Source organism: Chrysemys picta, unplaced genomic scaffold (genome assembly GCF_011386835.1).
Source record: "Chrysemys picta bellii isolate R12L10 unplaced genomic scaffold, ASM1138683v2 scaf1, whole genome shotgun sequence".
Taxonomy (NCBI): Eukaryota; Metazoa; Chordata; order Testudines; family Emydidae; genus Chrysemys; species Chrysemys picta.
The window spans coordinates 3,574,425-3,587,475 of record NW_027052708.1 but is presented as its reverse complement, the minus strand read 5'-3'; the positions used below and the strand labels follow the sequence as shown (position 1 = coordinate 3,587,475).

At 50.0% G+C, this 13,051-nt stretch overlaps 1 protein-coding gene across 3 annotated transcripts in view; it reads right to left on the bottom strand.

Annotated features, from left to right (window-relative positions):
- LOC135977483 (scavenger receptor cysteine-rich type 1 protein M130-like) overlaps positions 1–12,849 on the bottom strand; it is a 46,597-nt gene extending 33,748 nt beyond the window's left edge. For all 3 annotated transcript variants that reach the window (XR_010594966.1, XM_065578755.1, XM_065578756.1), the window contains exons 1-2: positions 12,717–12,849; positions 6,451–6,765 (exon numbers count right to left, since the gene is read on the bottom strand). Coding sequence is in view for 2 of the 3 variants with exons in the window: in XM_065578755.1 (XP_065434827.1) it covers positions 6,451–6,765; positions 12,717–12,780 (379 nt within the window). In the remaining variant the exon portion in view is untranslated. The remainder of the gene's footprint in view (positions 1–6,450; positions 6,766–12,716) is intronic.
- Between the last annotated feature and the right edge of the window lie 202 nt (positions 12,850–13,051).

Sequence of the window (13,051 nt, the reverse complement as noted above, 5' to 3'; positions counted from 1 at the left end):
CCCTACAAACACTGACCCTACTCCCCATTCAGAAACAATCCCACACCTGTTACATTTTACAACCCTTTTGCCCCCTCTCACAACTCCCTCCCCATTACTCACAAGGTTCCAGCTAACACTCTCCTTTCACCGTCCCATCATTAAACACACGGACTGCTTCCATCTCCCATCTCACTGCTGCAATCCCCATGGCAAGAAGATGCCTGTGCTCTGCCACTGACACACCCTACAGAACACAGCGCTGAAATTATGCATACTGGATCCCTCAGGGTACAAAGGCACCTCTTCCCTTTGGTCACATGGGTGGCTCAGAACCAGATCTCATATCACAGTCACAGCTCTTCGAAGCTGCTCCAACTCATCACCTCCACCATTCAGTACAGCTACACCTAACACAGGAACTGCAGCTGGAGCACATGCAAATAATTCCCAATAGAAATGGCTAGTCCAGCTGCCGGGGGCAGAGTTAAGGCTGCCTTGGCATTCACCTTAACTCTGTATTACCGTGTTTCCAGGGGTTTGAATTTTGCCCAAGTCGATGTCCTAGAAGGGCACGAGATACCTCCTGGCAACCTGAACTCTGTGTGAATGAAGTCTCTGTCAGTGAATTTTAACTTAACTCCACAGTCTCTGACATGCGGAGCTGTCTGTCCACAGGCAGTAGGGAGAGTCTGGCCTTCATTGCAATGAATGAACAACGGCCTCCTGTCTCGGGTGGGACTCGTAGAGCACAAGTGACGATAAATAGTCACAGGGTGAGAAATGTTTAACTCTAGCAGTGACTGCAGGGCTATGTGTACACAGAGGGCTCAGGTCTCCATAGCGCTGTGTGTAGGCAGCTGCACTCATGTAAAGGTGGTGTAAAGTGATCCTTACACATCACTACTAGTGAATTACACCAACTCACCACCTCTGAAGTGATTGTTGCCTGTGTGAAATAGATGTAACTGCAGCTAGACTGTTTGAGTTCACGAGACAAGAATCACGCTCCAAAAGAGAATGAGGCTGAACAAAGAAGGGAGTGGTTAGCAAAATCTATACTGTGCTCAGTCTCCAGTGCGAGTCCAGGTAAATTGGATGCAAGTGGCTGGAGTACGTGCAAAGCTGGTGTACAGGGTCCTACTCGATAACCATATTTAACAAGGCCATGCTCTGTGCTGACCTCGCTGCTGTTCTTCCCTGGGGAGACAAGACTGTTTTTATGCTCCCCAGCTGGTACTGCCTTGTGTATACAGGATTTCTGCCTGGCATGTAGACTGTGGGTAGGGCCCTACCAAAATCACCGTCCATTTTGGTCAATTTCACTGTCATAGGATTTTAAAAATAATAAATTTTATGATTTCAGCTATTTAAATCTGAAATTTCACGGTGTTGTAATTGTAGGGGTCCTGACCCAGAAAGAAATTGTTGGGGAGGTCGCAAGGTTATTGTAGAGGGGATTGCAGTACTGCTACCCTTATTTCTGCACTGCTGCTGGTGGTGTCACTGCTTTCAGAGCTGGGCAGCTGGAGAGCGGCGTCTGATAACCAGGATCCCAGCTCTGAAGGCAGAGCCACCGCCAGCAGCAGCGCAGAAGTAAGGACGGGATGGTGCGGTATTGACACCCTTACTTCTGTGCTGCTGCCTGCAGAGCTGGGTCCTCAGTCAGCAGCCGCCATTCTCTGAAGGCAGCAGTGCAGAACGAAGGGTGGTATGGTATGGTATTGCCACCTTTCCTTCTGTACAGCTGCTGGCAGAGTGCTGCCTTCAGAGCTGGGTGCCCGGCCAATAGCTGCTGCTCTCCAGCCACCAAGCTCTGAAGGCAGTGCACAAGTAAGGGTGGCAATACTGCAATCCCCCTAAAATAAGCTTGTGACCTCCCCCCCGCACAACTCCCTTTTGGGTCAAGACCCCCAATTTCAGAAATGCTAGTGTCCCCTGTGAAATCTGTATAATATAGGGTAAAAGCACACAAAAGACCAGATTTCACTGGGGGGACCAGATTTCATGGTCCGTGACACGTTTTTCATGGACTTGAATTTAGTAGGATCCTAACTATGGGAATTGTCATGTATTTGCCTTGGTGCGATATGGATAATTGGCAAGGGAGGTTTTGTGCGGGTGCAGGATGTGAAAGCCATGGGGCAGACAGGAGAGGTGGGAGAGAGGGAAAGTGGCAAAGCAGCTGAGCTGATCACTGACTGGTAAAGTGGGGCCTTTCAACATCCAACCAGTGCTTGTCCGGAGTGGGAAGGGTCATTGTGCAGGCTAGTACATGTGAGCATTGCCCTAACACAGACTCTGGGCAACTTTACCGCAGCTGTGTCTGGGCAGCAGAACACTCAACTGAGGTGATGAAGTGGGAATTCTGTGTAATAGTTTTATGAATGGTAGGTAGGGCAGTGACTTACCTGGCTAAGGATTGCTACCCAGTCAGCACAATAAGGTTACAAAGCTCTATTGGGGCAGAGCTGAAGACATGTGTCACTTAACTGTCTAGGGTGGGATGAATGAGTCATCACAGGACTGGCTGGAGCCCACCAATATCAATGAAGGATCCTGAAAGACAATGGGAACCTCAGGGATTGAACAACTGACAACTAACAAGGGGACACTTGAGCAGGAAGAACATGTGAACTCAGCAGAGGTCAGCAGGAGGAGGACAATAGACTGAGCAGTGACAGGAGTCTAGGATAAGAATTGGCCTTTGAAGAGACATGAGATCTCACCTGGGACTGAGAGACAAAGAGATAGAGAAAAAGTGGAAACCGAGGTGGGTCCACAGCAGCATGGCTCATGGGAACCCTGACTTGGCCAGTATGGAACATATCTTAATTTTGCTTCTTCTCTGTGCTAACCTAAGAACTTCCCCATGGTGTGTTCCAGTTGACCCATAAATCCTGCTGTGGTTTGAAAAGGCTGCTGGGTGTCACTGCACATACTTGCTGAGGTGCATTGGTCCCCGATAAGTGTAAAAGTCTCTAAGCAGGGGTCTATCTCAGTTGGACCCACTGGGCAGAGCACATGGGGTGAAACAGGATTGATGGATCCCAGAGACTGTGTCTTGGAGGCATTGAGGCTACATGACCTACCCTTAAGGAAGAGTAGGACCCTGGCGGGGTCTGGCAAACTGAGGGGGTTCTTCCCTGGGATTGTTTAAAAGCTGGGGCATAGCACAGATCCTGTAGATCTGTGACACCTGCCAAGGCCCAGATGTGGTGCCTGTGACGTTGCACTCCATATGCTTTATGCATGTGAATGTGATGTAACTGGAATGTGCTTTATACAAAAGTTCTTTTGTAAGGTATCATTACAAAGCTTATAATCTACTGAATATATTCATCCTATTTGTATGAATGTATCATTCTTGTATCTGAAACTAGAAATATGAAATATAACTCTGAAGTCCTACTGTAATTATGCAGTGTCGGCCATTAGTGGTGGTGTAGAACCTTGATGGCTCCTATTGACTAGGGCAATTGACTGTAAATGGCTCTGTTTACCTGTAAGCCTTCCTGTGTATGTGTAGGCCAGCCCATGGATAATGAAAAATGAGGTCTTACAGTGACATGTGACCATGTCACCTGATACTGGAATCCATCTTAAACCTGGTGCCTTTCTATTTAGAAGGAGAGGTTGGGACCCACAGAGACAAAAGATTCCCGCCTTGTGCCAAAGCTATAAAAGGGGGTGGAGCAGGACAAGGGTAGTCCCAGTCATGAGAGAGCCCCTGCTTTTCACCTAAGATGCCTGCTAGAATTAACAAGGCATGAACTAGGGAGAGGGCTAGCTCAGTGGTTTGAGCACTGGCCTGCTAAACCCAGGGTTTTGAGTTCAATCCTTGAGGAGACCACTTAGGGAGCTGGGTCAAAAATCAGTACTTGGTCCTGTTAGTGAAGGCATGGGTCTAGACTCAATGACCCTTCGGGGTCCCTTCTATTTCTATGAGATATAGGTATATCTCCATGTGTTTATTTATTTTTTTTTTAACCAGGGGAAAGGCTTGGGCCCAGACTAGGAAGGAGTCTAGTCTGTGAAAGAAACATATTGGAACAACTCTGAGGGTGAGATTTACCTGTAATCAGTTTCTTAATGTATTAGGTTTAGACTTGTGTGTTTTGTTTTATTTTGCTTGGTAACTTACTTTGCTCTGTCTGTTATTACTTGGAACCACTTAAATCCTACTTTTTATACTTAATACACTCACTTTCGTTTATTGATAAACCCAGAGTAAGTGATTAATACCTGGAGGAGCAAACAGCTGTGCATATCTCTATCAGTGTTATAGAAGGCGGACAATTTATGATTTTACCTCGTATAAGCTTTATACAGAGTAAAACGGATTTATTTGGGGGTTGGTTCACATTGGGAACTGGGTGTCTGGGTGCTGGAGATAGGTGACCTGCTGGGCAGTTTTTGGTTAGAGTCTGCAGCTTTGGGGACGTGGACCAGTCCTGGTTCTGTGTTTCAGCAGGCTAGCGTGTCTGGCTCAACAAGGCAGGGCTCTGGAGTCCCAAGCTGTCAGGGAAAATGGGCTTAGAGGTAAATTCAGCATATCAGGTGACAGTCACAAGGGGGTCTCTGTGATCAAATCTGTCACAGTGCCAATGTGTGATAAAGACCCAAAACAAAGGACACAAACTGATCATTGACACATGAAACAAAGTGCTGAGGAATCTTTTCCTTTAGTGTAAATGTCTCTGTAACCTCACATCAACGATTCTTTATTTCTGAGGTAAATAATTTTCAATACTTAACGTGAGGGGACACTCAATTTATGTGGCTCATCAGTTGCTTTAGTATCATGATGAGTTACATCCCTGAAAAGAGGTGCACTGGAGTGGGATGGATGGAGTGAGGGTTTCTAAGATAGGAAGGGTTTCCACTTTGCATTTATTCAGCATTTGCCTTGGGAACTGCTTTTGCCTAATTCCCAGACAGCAGGCTTTTGCCTAATTCCCAGACAGGAGTTCCTTTGTACCCTCTGGATACTCCCCAAATCTCCTGAGTAGCAGCGACAGGCCCAGAAATTCAGGGTTTACAATCTCTGAGTTGCTGCAGCAGAGACAAGAACAGGCCCAGCAGGGAATGGGGCTGTGGCTGCAAGGTTACTGCTTTTAGCTCCTCGCACTATGCAAAGGAGCTCCTCGCTGCACTTGTGTATTTCAGGTACAAAAAGTTTGGAAAATAAGAACAGTGCAGCTCAGTCATTTACAACAGAATCAGCCAAGACATTGCGACTACAGGGCTCCCCTTACATGGGACTCTCAGAATCAAGCCCAGAGAGGGAACCTTGGCCCCAGTGGATCCTTGCAGCAGTGCTGAACCTGGCACAGGACTGAGAGGGGACCCAGTGCACCCCCATGTGCTGGGGGTTACTCCACTTTAGGGCCTGATGAGGAGGCTCCCATTGTGCCAGGCATATTTCTGAGGGAAAGAGCGGGGGCTGCTGGTGAATGTGGCCCCTTTGTGCTGCCACAGCCGGGGCCGAGAGGGCACAGAGCAGAGTGAACACTCCCCACATTTTCTGGAGATCCTGTCAATGAGGATAGTAAGTGAGTGGCCAGGTGGGAGGGGGAGACATAAACCACTGACCCCAGCACTCAGGTGTGAACTCACTAATGGTGGTGATCAGGGACTAGCAGAGAGGTGCAAACTGAGCTAATCAGAACAAAGAGGCGTTATCGCTGTTCAGCCAGCTGTAGTGATATGTGTTCCTACTAAATCTTACCTGCGTCAGGTGCTGTTTCGCTCATTGCATTAGTCACTCTGTGCAAGTGCAGGCGTATTTCTTGCACTAGTTTTGATGAAGCCAGATTATGTATACACGTTTATTTCCTAACTGCAGAGTGCAGAGGGATCCAGGTATATTCTCCATGACATTACCCTGGGGGGAAATTCTGCCTCACCCTGCATGGGAAGACAGCCAGGCAGGCTGTGGAATAAAGAGCTATGCTTCATGTGGGAGTTTCCTGCCAGACGCTGCGGGGAGATTCAGGGAAGGAAGGAGCCCTGTGGAGCAGTGTAGCCAGTTTTTGCCCCCTCCACCTACCTCCAGCTGTTTTGGCCCCTACCACTTGCCATGGTCAATCTCAGGGCTCCTCCCCTGCTGCCTCAGGGGAAACCTCCACAGCACTTGGCCCCGACTCCTGTCCCAGCAGCCACAGGCAGGGTCACAACTGCTGATGGTGCCCTGGGAAGACACTGGGCTGCTGCACACAGACATGTACTAGCGCAGACCTGCTAATGAGGCCACTCACAACAGCAACTGCCCCCTGTTGGCCGCTTAGAGGACGTTGCAGCCTGTTCATCCCCACTCTGCCCAGGGGAGCTCAAGGAGACACTGGTCAGTTAAATGCTGATGCCAGTTCAGGGCAGTCCAGTTCTGAGTCACCAGGAATGTCACACATGGGTTCAGTCCCTTCTCTCTCATGGGGAATTTCCTACGGGGCTGGTTGGCCGAGTTCTTACCTGAGCAGATCACTCCAGTGTCAAAAGAATGAGGGCAGGGGAATGCACCCCATCCTCTATGACTGCAGTCCCAGAGAGCTGACTCGTCACCACCACAATCAACTAAAAACAGCCAAGTCGGTCCAGATCCTTCTCCAAAATGAGCATTACCAGGGGCACTGACAGCAGATCCACATCCCAGCTGCTTACAAACCACCTCAGCATCTGCCATGTCCCAGTTGGTATCACACACCGTCCCCCACTGATCCTGGTGTTTAACCTCCGCTCTCCCGGCACAGGGGCTGCCTCCATCCGCCAGCCTCAACTCGTTGGCACCTTCAAAGAGAGACACAGAGCAGGGTCAGAGCGAGCAGGGAGCCCCCTCCCCAGTGTTATCAAAGCAGAGTCCGTGCCCAGCAGCAGGGGATCTGCGCCCAGAGCCAGGAGAATGGGACATGCCCAGAGCTGCCTCATGGCGCCACCTTCATACGTCTCAGGGCCTCACACTCGGGGCTGTCAGTGCTGCAGCTCTCACCATTTTATCCCCACTCTGGCGATTTGGGGTGTTTTTACCTGTCTCATGAGAACACGATGAAAGGTGCCAACTCACGGAGTTTCCCTTATTCCAAATGGCTCCATCTCCTGTCACTGTCATTGGCGCTGAAGCCAGCGAGATTTCGCCATCTCCCTACAGTCTGTCGGCATGTGGGAGTGAGGCTGCCCTCAGTAAAGTTGGCTGCCACCTCCCACTGTTTTCAATGAGGCTGCTCTTATATAGCTCAGGGGGCTGGACAAGACCCAGGGTCTGTGAGGGGCCGCAGAGATCCTGTGCAAGGAGGAGGGGGGAGTGAAGGGAGCAGGGTCCTGGGGGGCAGGAGGAAGATTCAGGGGTTACAAGGAAATGGGATGCAGGTGGTGTGTGGGGAGAAGTGAGGAGTGGGAAGAGTAGGATGGGCATCTGGAGCAGGGGCATGAGGAAGGGATGGGGAGGGGAGGGAAGGTGGCTCTGCAGGAAGGGAGAGGAGAGGTCTACTGTGGGGGTCAGGAGGCAGGGGAGGGGCAGGGGAAAGGAGGAGGGTGTAGATTGGGGGAGGAGGGAGAGCTGGGAAGGAGCAAAGGGGACTGGAGAAGGAGGCAGGCAGGAGGGATGCAAGGAGCATGGAGGAACAGGGAGGTGGGGGTCTGGAGCACAGGTGCATGAGGTCGTAGTGGGGAGGGATGGAGGGGCCTCTAGATTGTGGGGTGTGCTTCACAGTCTCAGGTAGAGAAGTTGCAGGGTGGGGTGGGGTGAGTCAGGGAAGTGTTGCTATTTGCAAAAGGCTAAATCAATCTGGTCGAGTTATGATGACATTATAGCTCATGTGAATGGTTAATGTCAGTGTGAAGGTCTCCAATATCTGTAACTCACCCCTGAACAGTAACAGAAGTTCCGAGTGTGAGTGTGAACCAAGCTGCATGAATTAGCTCAGTGGGTCTCAAACTGTATCCCAGCCAGTTCTTCGTCCATTAGAGGAACTGAACCAGGAGGGGAGAACGAAGGCAGTGCTGGGCAATGGACGACAGTTCCCATCTCAGGGGTGAGGGGAGGGTAACTGCAGTTTGGGTGCATTAAATGGTGACTTTTCAGCCTGCGATTCTCACCCCCACTCTGGCAGAGGAGTAGAGGGGAGTTGAACAGTTCAAAGACAGACTGAGAAACAAGACCAGATGGTTTTTATAGTCTCATGTTTTTTGATCTGTGGCCCTTGGGCAATACTGCTCCCCACCTTCCCCAGTGAGACAGGTGCCATCCCTGTGTGGGCTGGGCCCTGTGATTTCAGGCCAAGAGCAGATCACGGGGATTCAGCTAAATCGATTGGTCACAGGACTGAGCTAACCCGCAATGGCGTCTCTTGGACTGAAATCGTTGCAGCCACATGGACACGAGCGCCACAGGCCCCAACACTCAGAAAAGGAAAGTAATGCTTAAAAGGAAAGTAGCTACCTACACATTTCTCTCTTCCACTGGTCTCCATAGGTGTTGGAACTAGGGGTACTGGGCGTGCTGCTGCACCCCTTGGCTTGAAGTGGTTTCCATCATATACAGGGTTTACAGGTTGGCTAAATGCTCTCAGCGCCCCCACTATAAAAATTGTTCCAGCCCCCCGCTGGACTCTTCCCGCCCACCTCCCCAGGGCTCTTCCTCCCTTCTCTGCTCCCCTTTCTACCTGGCCTCTCTGCCCTGCATCCACAGGCTGCTCCTTCCCCAGGTGAGCACCAGACCCTCCCCCCACTCCCTGCCATTGACTTTTCCCCCAGTATCAGCTTTGAGTTCCACCCCAGCTGTTTGTATCTCTGGGGTTGTGGAGAGGCAAAACTGGCTGCTGGGAGACATGCAGTTAACAGGGAATGAGAGGAGAGGTCACTGGGAGATTGGCTGGGAGAACTGGTCTCCAGGACAGGGTTTGAAGACCCAGGACTGTCCCTGTGACTGGGAGCAAGTACGGGCATCATTATAAAGCCCATGAGTTACGGCTACATGTTGAGTGCCACTGTGACCCCTGGAACAGGCTTGTTGCAGCAGTGGATGGCTGAGCTGGGGACACCACATGTATGGAGCCTTCATGGAGCTTAGAGAACAGTGCAGTTCACACAAGTATGTGGCCAGAACATCCTGCTCCTTCAATGCCGAGCAAATACAAAACACTTCTTTTGCTGCAATCCACAGGGAAGGTTATTCAGGTGCCGCTCTGTTCAATCCAGTCCCAAAGGAAACCCCTTGGGCCTGGTCTGCACTAGGAAAAAAGGGGTTTTTTTCCCCCAATCAAATAAATTTAGTGACGTTCACTTGGGCAGGACCCAGGGCTGTAACGCTGCTCCAGCTCAATGCACACACACTTCTGTTTCCCTTCACACAGTAGAAACTAACAACCACCGGCAGTTTCTTTGTTCAGAAATCCTCCAGCCTGCCCCTCCAGCGAGCTCCTACTGGCTTTGTTTCTTTGCTCCCTTCCAGGATCCCAGTCAGGGCCGGCTCCAGGCACCAGCCGAGCAAGCTGGTGTTTGGGGTGGCAGCTTGTAGGAGGCGGCATTCCGCCCAATACTAGGGTGGCACGGTGGCTTTTTTTTTTTTTTTTGGGTGGTGTTCTGCTCTGGCCGCCCTGTAGGGAGTGGCGGTGCAGAGGATGGGAGTGCCCTGCAGCAAGCCTGGCAGGGCAGCCCGCGTCCTTCCCTCCCAGCTGACCGGAGCAGCGTAGAGCCCTCTCGGCAGACGGAGGGGCCATGTGGTAGTGCCCCGCTGAAGCCCTGGCTGCCCCCCTTCTCTCTCTCTCCCCCATGCTCCTTCTCCCTCCCCCTGCTAGCTGGGGCACATCTGCAGTGCAGGGAGTCCCCATGCACCCTCGCTCCGGCCACGACGCAGGTTTTTTTTTTTTTTTTTTTTTGCTTGGGACGGCCAAAAAGCCAGAGCCAGCCCTGATCCCAGTCGCAATTCCTTCGCTTAACTTCTCCCTCCAACAGACATAGTCTGATGCCAGTATCCTGGCCTCTGCATTGGCAACAAGGGAAACCCCTGGCTTAGCTCTGCCCATGTGCCCAGTACCTTTGGCTGTAGCCCTCACTGTCAGTAGCTGTTTAACTACATAACAGATCTTTATTGCTCCATCTGTTGAGCCTAAAAGAGAGTTCTCACCCTGCCATTGGCTTTCATGAGATCTGTGATTGTCTTTGGATTGAAGATTCCCTGATTTCAGCCATCAGCCCCCCTCTGGATAACCAGGGCCGGATTTCCAATTAGGCATGTGCCATGGGGGACTGACATTGTAGGGGCACTGAAGGTTGCCAAGTATGTGATTTTCTAGCCTTCAGTTGCCAGGTTTTTTTAGCAGTTGCGATTTGTGATATTTTGAGCTATTTTACTATTCTAATACTGCTGCCCGCACTGCTGAGTTCTTGGGAGGGAAGAAGCCTCCTGATCTGCCCCGCGCCCTGCTGAGACACCCCACAAGCCCCTTGTCTCACGTCATGCCCCCTTTCCTTAGGTGACAATTGCAGCATGTGCAGAATTCTTGTCAGATGGAGGCACAATTTTTTTTCTGCAGAAAATGTGCTGCAGTTCTGCCTTTCTCTCACCAGAGTCCGCTGTGGCACCAGAACAGCCTGAGCTGGCTGAGGCTGACTGGTCCGTTGGGCAGCAGCAAACACCTAGCAGGCGGGTGGTGGGTGCATTTTTAACTCAAGTGAAAAGTCACAGCAGCCATCTTGGAGCCCAGTTAGGAGACAGAGTGGGCCACACAGGGCTGCTGGGGGTCACAGGGCCACATGGGGAAGGAGGGGGGCTCCAGGCAGGGTCACATGGGGAGGGGAAGGGGCGCTGAAGAAGCTGTGCTTAGGGGCGCATAGGTTTAAATCCAGCCCTGAGGATAACAACCATATTTGCATACTGAATCTATCTTATATTTCCACTAATTCTGTGGCCCCACTTGGAATAATGACCCAAACGCAGCACCCTGAGCCCTGGGGAAGTTCAGATCTGGGGCTGAGAGTGAAACTCGCAGCTTTAGTCCGTCCGTGATATTTTATCACTTGTTTGCCTGGACCCCACATAATTGTACAAATTTGTTTTTCCACACAATTTAAATAGGCCAATAATTGTGAAACACGATCTTCTGGCAAAGACTGACATGGCCTCTACTCGGGGCTCAGGGTGGAGAACTGGGGCACTGAGGGAAAGGGAAAAGTAGCTACATGGTGATATCCCCTATATTGTAAACTCCCCCGTGTCACTCTGTCTGCATCATGTGAAGCATACTCAAATTTCCCATTGAAAATAAAAACTTTCTAGGGGATGATGCACATCAGTCCAACAAAAATACACTGAGCTGAACATGTGCTTGGCATCATTATAGGACACTCTCCACAAATAACTGCACAGTCATTTATCCCTCACCAGTTGTCACTATATAATTCTCTGCTTTTTGGTCATGTACAGTGAAGGGTTACAATCCATGCACATTTTATATAACAACCTGACATATGGATTGTGCCAGCTCTTTTCCAGACCAAAAGTGCAGAGTTTGGTCAAGAGACCAGAGGCCTAGCAAATAGTGATTAGCTAATAGAAGCAGAACAAACAAAAGATAACCTTGCTTTGCCAAAAGAAGCCTAGTCAGCAAATTGCCAGGTTAGTCTCTAAGGTGCCACAAGTATTCCTGTTCTTTTTGCAGATACAGATTAACACGGCTGCTACTCTAAAACCTGTCACCTGTCTGTGAATCCCTGTTCCTGTCACTTGCCCCAGTGCCTTCCTCATCATTCTGCCCCCAAACTGGGTCATCTTCAGGGCAGGGGCATGTGACATGAAGATGTGAAGTAATTAAGAGAATATTCATAGTGAAGATAGACACAAACTACAAGTTGGAGATGCACCAGCCTCACTGGTCCATGGGGATCTCTCAGCACTTCCACTCTCAGGGTGGTAAGAGGTGCTCTTCTCTGGAACCCTCAAACTGGGGGATTTCACATATCACATTATCTGATACATTTTAGTAGCGATTGAAAGGATCCTAGAGCTCTAAGATGACGAGGCGGGGGTGGGGGGGGAGGGAAGGATGATGTAGAAAGTGGTGACTGGGATCTAGTCCCGAAGGATTGCTCCACAAGGCATTTTGCTATAATAATTACAAATATAAATTATTTGGAATTGCCCAGAGTTTGTTCCCGACTTCCTAAACTTGATGTTATTTTTAAAATGTCTTTTCAGTGTGTTCTCCTGATAAAGTTTACCCCAAAAAATGATATCGGTCTCCAACGTACTCACAAAGAGCATGCTGCCAGCTACTCTTCTCCTTTATAAAAGGGGGAGCCAGCTCAGGCACCCCTTCTGACGACGGCTGTGATAGTACGGCACGGGGAGAGGGGTGACCCCTCAAGGAGGCTGGTCCCAGGCCACTTAGGTCTTTATAAATCATCACTAACATCTTAACCTCCACCCAGAGCTGGGCAGCCAGTGCAGATCCTACAGCATGGCTGTAACATGCTCCCAGCGAGATGCCCTGCTCAGTGAGTCGCTGCCATTTGCACCACTTTTGTTCTCGGAATAGTTTTAAGGTGCAGCCCCACACAGAGGTCACTGCAATAGTCCAATCTCAAGGTAACAACAGCCTCGGTAACAGTGGCAAGATCCAATAAATCCTGAAAGGAAAAGTCACATCCTCCTAGCCAGGCACCGATGGTAAAAAGTTGACTATAAAAGTTAACCTTCATTCCAGTTAACCCAGCTCCCCTAGTAAAACACAGAGGAGACTTACATTCTATGTCCTGAATTGTGAGGAGAAGAAGCCACAGCACCGAAGTGGAGAGATGTCCATTCATTGCCAGCCTGACTTGCTGTCCCCTCCTCTCACTGCACTGGCTGCACCTAAGCACCTGCCAGGGCTCCTCCATGTCTGACAAGTGACAACAAAGCAGTGGAAGGGAAATATATAGATTCAGAGGCTGGCATCAGCTGCAGGAAGGAACCAATAGAAAACCCATCTGCCTTTTTAGTTATTATTGGTGGTTTTATCTGTGACTTTATGGAGCTAAAACATCCAATAAAACTTGAAAGCAACAAACATCACCATATAGGAGTGATGAGCCCCCT